Here is a 6,000-nt window from a genome sequence, read left to right on the forward strand (position 1 = left end):
ATCTCGCCCCGATCCTTGTGGAAAATTTCACAGGGATGGAGATGGGGAATGACATCCTCGGCCCTGCCCTGCCGAATGGACATCTCTACTAGAGACAAAAGAAAAATGATTTTAGTGGTTTTATTTAAAGCCAAGTGTGACCAAAATAAATTGTCATTAGCACTCAGATCTCGATCACTTTGGGTTGCTTGGGTAGGTGTCTGGTAGTTTTGACCTCTATTCTATTGGGGTTGATGCCTTTCATGGGTCATGTAGTTTGTAATTGTATTGTATAAACATTTTATTTATTTAATAAAATATGAGATGTTTTATTCGAAATTTAATAGCATTAACCCATAAAACCAATAAACTAACCTCCAAGGTTATCATCTATAGCTTAAACATGTATGTAGAGATATACAAGTGAATCATGTTTAAGTGATAACTTAAATGGTCTTAGTAGATGGATAAGGTTGGATACTTTATCTTGGTGACACTAAGAATACGACCCGCTTTTAGATGTTATAAAGTACTACAAATGATATTATTCTAATTTTTCTTGTAGAGACATGTGAGCGGGGGTGTTCTATTCAAAGGAGTTTGTATAAGATTGGACCACGAAATGACTAGTCTCATTATATAACACTGTTCATAATAGAGACTTACATTTCACCAGGATGACCATATGTGACATGATATAAATTCTAAGTGAGTTGTGAACTCTTGCCTATGAAGGCAGTCCTTTGATTTATATGGGTGAGGGTGGCTAGATCGTCGACTCTGGGGATTTGTCTGATTGAGGAGTTGGGAATATTTGCCGACTCAACTATACTTATGAGCAATTTATGAAGGATTATCACACTTTTGGTTATATCCAATGGACACATAAATATATCTGTAGTGTGAAGAATGCAGTTATTGGTCTTTAGTGGAGTAGTCGATAGTTAATAGATGTTGAATAATTAATTATTCAACTATTATTGAAGCTTCAATCTACAGCTCCATAAGATCTCCTTTGTACCTCAACAGGGATTAATGAGAATTAATTTTGGATTAATTTGAATTGTTCAAATTAATTTAGGAAATTAATTATAATTTAAATTAATTATATTACATATAATTAATATAATGTATTTGATACATTATAATATAAAGTTTATTTGAGAGGAAATAAATATTTGAATATGATTCAAATATTAATTATGTGAATTAGATTCATATAATTAAATTTAGTATAAATGAGACTTATATTAAATATCATGTATTAATGAGAAAATTAAAGCTATAGGTTATATTGTATTTGATACAATATAAAACAATAGGTTATGTATTATGTATGATATAAAAGTTAGTTATTATATATATATATATATATATATATATAATTAAAATTAATTTTAATTTAATCTAATTTTAGAATTAAAGGGGTGGAAATAATTTTCCTCCCCTTAATTCTCTCTTGATTTATCGTAGTGAGTGGGGTGGTCAAAGAGACCTTTATCTTCTACCCAATTGAGTATAGAGAAAAGCATCGCTCACGGTAATTTTTCTTTGAGACACCTTTCTCTCTCAAAAATCTCTCCCTCTCTTCAAGAAAATAAAACTCAGAGGCCACACCTTCTGAGAAATTCTCATCCCAAGAGAATACAGAGGTAATTCTTATGGTGGTGTCCCTTGGTTTTACTGTTCGTGGTTTATTGTTCGTGATCCTTTTGGAAAGGGGATTTCGTGAAAGTCTCGATATCTACAAGGGTAAGTTTCTTGAAACCTTAACCCTAATTCCTTTTTCCCTTCTCTCAGCATGCTGTAAATTAGTTGGTTTTATGGATATTCTGTTCTGTAATTTTCATTATGTGTAAAAATTAAAAAATTGGGACGATCCCAGCTTCCGCAATGGAACTTCACTGTTCCTTCACAACCCACTTTTTTTTAGTCTAGTCTTGGATCTTATCTAAGCTGACCCTATTATACTCTGATGCCTTAAGCTAGTACAATGAACGACTAATTTGGTTAAGCACTTAAAGATTTAAAGTTGGCTCTCTTATTCGAAGAGTACTAAGTCTCCCCATGAGGTGGTTGAATGTGATTATTTATAAGTCTCTCATTTGACACATGCTCACGGTTGCATGTGATGGTAGGTGGTGTATGGGATATTCTCAACGATGATGTTGCAGGCTGCAAATTTGCCTTCAAGTCGTTTATTTCTTAATTGGTATGTATTTACGGACTCGACTAGTCACATCTAACCCTAAGGCACTAACATTTTCCTTTTGGGATGCACGCTTCTTATGCTTTTTTTTTGTATCTTTTAAAGTTGGATCAGTTTGTAGACTTTGGACCTTACCATGAGCAATCCTCAACATCATCTATTACCTAGATCTTGAGTCAAGTTTAAGAGTAAGGTATAGAATTTTGCATCATAGTGAAAGTTGTAAAACTCATTTGGCAAAATAATAATAATTATTATTATTATTCGCCATAAAAAACAAACTTCCAAATTAAAAGAGAGACATTATTATTAAGGACTATGATGGATTTGTGTTGCAATTGCATAATAGGGGGATGTCAACTCTACCCCACAAGAAATGATAATAGGTATGTTCATATATCGAGCCAATAAAGACCAACCTCTCTGAAGTGTTGATGACATGATTTGACTAAGAATGATATAGCATAGCTCATTTCAAGATTAACACTGCATGCAGTTAAGCTAAAACATTGTAATAAACTAACTAATGAAGTGATTAACCAAGTTAATGAATAATTTTTTTTTAAAAAAAATGCACATGTACAATATTCTCCGTCAAATTAAAAAAATATATATTTAACACAAAATATTTAATTTTTAATCTCTATAATATCTTATCGTTAACCCGTTACTTAAATCTTGACATGGTATGTTAAATTGGTTAACAAACGATAATTTAACACATGAGAGTAAAAATTTATTATTTAAAATGTATTCTACTAACAACTCTCCTCAAATATTTGAGATCGAGTTCGCGTGCATTTCTCCTTCCCACATTATTTATTATTATTATTATTATTATTATTTGCATGAGTTAGTAGTAAGAGAATTATTTATGAGTGTAAACAGCACATCAAAGTATTACCATTACGTCAATAATACTAAACTAAAATGTTGTGCAAATGTTGGAACTAAAAATATATAGCATTCACAAAAGAAATAAGTAAATAACAGGTATATATCTTTATAGTGACGCAGTAACTAATGATTAATGGATTATCAAGAATTCAGCTAAAGAATGAATTTACAAATCCCTCCCTCATCTCTCTCTCTCTCTCTCACACCAAAATAACCAGCTAAGTTTCCAGAAAAGCATCTGATACCAAACCAATCTCACTCATCCACGTGTCCATAACTAAGTTCTTCTGACCCACAATCTAACACGTGTCGGTTTATCCTCCAGCCATACATCTGGCTCGGACCACCGAACCCACGACACGGCAGCCGGGACCACCACATGATGCAGGCCCATAGGGCCGCCTTTGGGCCCATCAAGTGGACCCGCCCGACCACCACCTCCATCACATTACACAACGAGCTCAATTAGTGGTCCCTACACCCGGCTTGCGCGGTCCACGGAGCAGCACAACTCGTTTCCACCACTGAACTGGACCCCGCTTCTTTTTTTTTTCCTTCTAAATGTTTTAAAAAAAAATATCTCTCTCTTTCCGTAGTGTTGACCCACCTCGTCGCTGATATGGTCCCCACACCTTTGCAGTTTGCACCCTTCACCCAAAAAATAAAAAGAAAATAATCCCACCCCACCTTACACGTGCATTTACTTTTCGATCCTCACGTCTATCACGTGATTCCCTCGTGCTTCCCCTTCCTTCCGCTACACTTCCAACGAAATAAAAGAAAGGAAGATACTTTTCTCCTTCTTCCCTTTTTTCTCAACTCAAGCTTCTTTTCTGGTTTGTCAATGGCGGATAGATTACACGAGGTGAGAGAGAGAGATACAGACTAAGAGAGAATGGAATACAAGCTCCAATCTATTATGTTTCCGTTCTTTCCTTCTAGTCAATGTTTCGAGGATGAGCGAGACATGAATTGAAGCTCTTCCTTATTGTATATCTCCAACGAGAAGTCTCTAAGCATCTGCGTCGTCGTTTTTCCGGTCGTCTGGGCGGTGGAGCTCGAGATCGGTGCCATGACGGATTGAGACTTGGAAGCGGAGGAGCTTGAAGTGCTAGAGCTTTGATTGGTGGGGCTGGATTGAATGTGAGACGTGTCTGGTTTCGACGAGAAGGTGGAAATGGGCCGCGCCGTCGTGCTGATAAGCGGCGCCACCGGAGCCGGAAATGAGAACAACTGTGGACGGGTGGAAGAGCATGCCACGGATGGAACCATGAAAACCGCCCCGGGAATTATGGCGTTGGATGGGATGGCCCACACTGGAACGAAGCCCGGTGGAAAAGCCTGTTGGACGGCGGGGGAACCGGGGACGGTACCGGCCTGAAGGACGCCGTTCGAGGCGGAGACGGAGACGGAGAGGGCGTGGCTTACGTCGACGTAGTCACTGTTAGCGGGGCGTTTACGCCGCTTCTTAGCGGCGGAAGGATCAGCGGAATCTTGGATAGAAGAGGAAGTGGTGGTGGGGATTTTGAGAGTGCCATTAACAGACATGGCGATGGCGGGAATGGTACCAGTCCCAGTAGCGGCGATGATTGCGGGCTCGGCCCGCTCGAGAAGCCAGCGGATAGTTTCGCCGTCGGACTTGTGGCCGAGCTCTCGAGTCAACTGGAAGATACGCGCGGCACAGGTGGCCGGAATTCGGATTCTCCGGCCTCTGCCCTCGACCTTGGTGTGGCGATCCTTGGTAGAGGCTCTCTTGGGAGGGAGAGTTGAGACTGTTTTAGCAATATCTGGGGTGAAGTTGAGGAGCTGCATTCCGGAGGGGGGGAGGTTGGAGTGGTGGGAGTCGGGATGCTCCTGCTTGGGAGGGAGGGGAAGAAGGTCCAATCGGGAGGAATCGGAGTGATTGATAGGGAGATGGGTGGAGGGAGAGTCGTCGTCGTCGTCGAGTTCTTGTTTCTGAATATCGGCCATGGGAGAAGAGAGAAGAGAGAAGAGTGAGAGAAGTGAGAAGAAGGGATTTAGGGTAAGAAAAGGAATAAGGTATATAAAGGTGGGTGGGGAAGAAGATTGGGAAAAGAGGGAAAAGTGGGGGATTAATAATAATAATGTGGAAATGGAGGGGGGGAATGAATGGACCCACAAAGAGGTGGGGCCCAGGAGTGGAGGAAGATTATCCTTTGGGGTTGGGTCAAAGACTCAAAGGTGGGGGATGATGGATGGACCTACCCTCCTCCTCTTCTTCTTCTTCCATTAACTCCCAACTTGCCAAAATTCCCATTCCCATTCGCCTCTCTCTAAAACCCACTAACTTTCTAACGCTACCCCCAAATATTATAAATTCTCCTCTCCGTATTTTACCCCAGCTTTCCCACTCATTTTTCATATCATTCAAATCACCTTTTTTTTTTCTTTTTTTACAATTTTTCAACAAATTATATATTTTACACTGTATACTAAATAATATTTTATTAGTGTTGTATGATTCTCTTAAAATAATATTATTTTTAAATCACTAAACACATTTTTATAAGTGATTTTCGATTATGCAAACCATGAATTCAAAATCACTTCTAAACATGTTGTGCTAATCAGAGGATTTAGTTTCCCATTAATATACATTTCAAATTATTTTATGACAGCTTTAAGAAAAGTCAACCGTGATATAAAGAAAAATAGCATTCCATAAATTTCATTTTTAAACTTGACAAATTATGCTGTGTTTTATCTAAAGTCACTAAAGTAAAAATATCATTTCAATTGTTTTATATCAAATTTACTATAACATAATTATTTGAAAATACCTTTATTTCCATGTAAATTATTCGATAAAAGTTTAATAAAATTTTGTTATAAAAATCTAAATGTTGTTGATATATATATATATATATGAAAAGATATATTTGTGGTTGGTAGAA

At 37.8% G+C, this 6,000-nt stretch overlaps 1 protein-coding gene across 1 annotated transcript; it reads right to left on the bottom strand.

Moving 5' to 3' along the window:
• Positions 1-3,167: 3,167 nt before the first annotated feature.
• On the bottom strand, positions 3,168-5,167 carry LOC120068861 (transcription factor TCP9). Its single transcript, XM_039020505.2, has one exon. It carries the CDS (start codon positions 5,054-5,056, stop codon positions 4,028-4,030), a length of 1,029 nt encoding a protein of 342 aa, XP_038876433.1. The 5' UTR covers positions 5,057-5,167; the 3' UTR covers positions 3,168-4,027.
• Positions 5,168-6,000: the final 833 nt, after the last annotated feature.

The sequence above is a fragment of the Benincasa hispida genome, chromosome 12 (assembly GCF_027475165.1).
Source record: "Benincasa hispida cultivar pf3 chromosome 12, pf3_genome.v1.1, whole genome shotgun sequence".
NCBI lineage: Eukaryota > Viridiplantae > Streptophyta > Magnoliopsida > Cucurbitales > Cucurbitaceae > Benincasa > Benincasa hispida.

What these genes read in the sequence shown, in the direction of transcription:
- LOC120068861 (XM_039020505.2), bottom strand. Translation starts at nt 5,056, where the DNA reads ATGGCCGATATTCAGAAACAAGAACTCGACGACGACGACGACTCTCCC.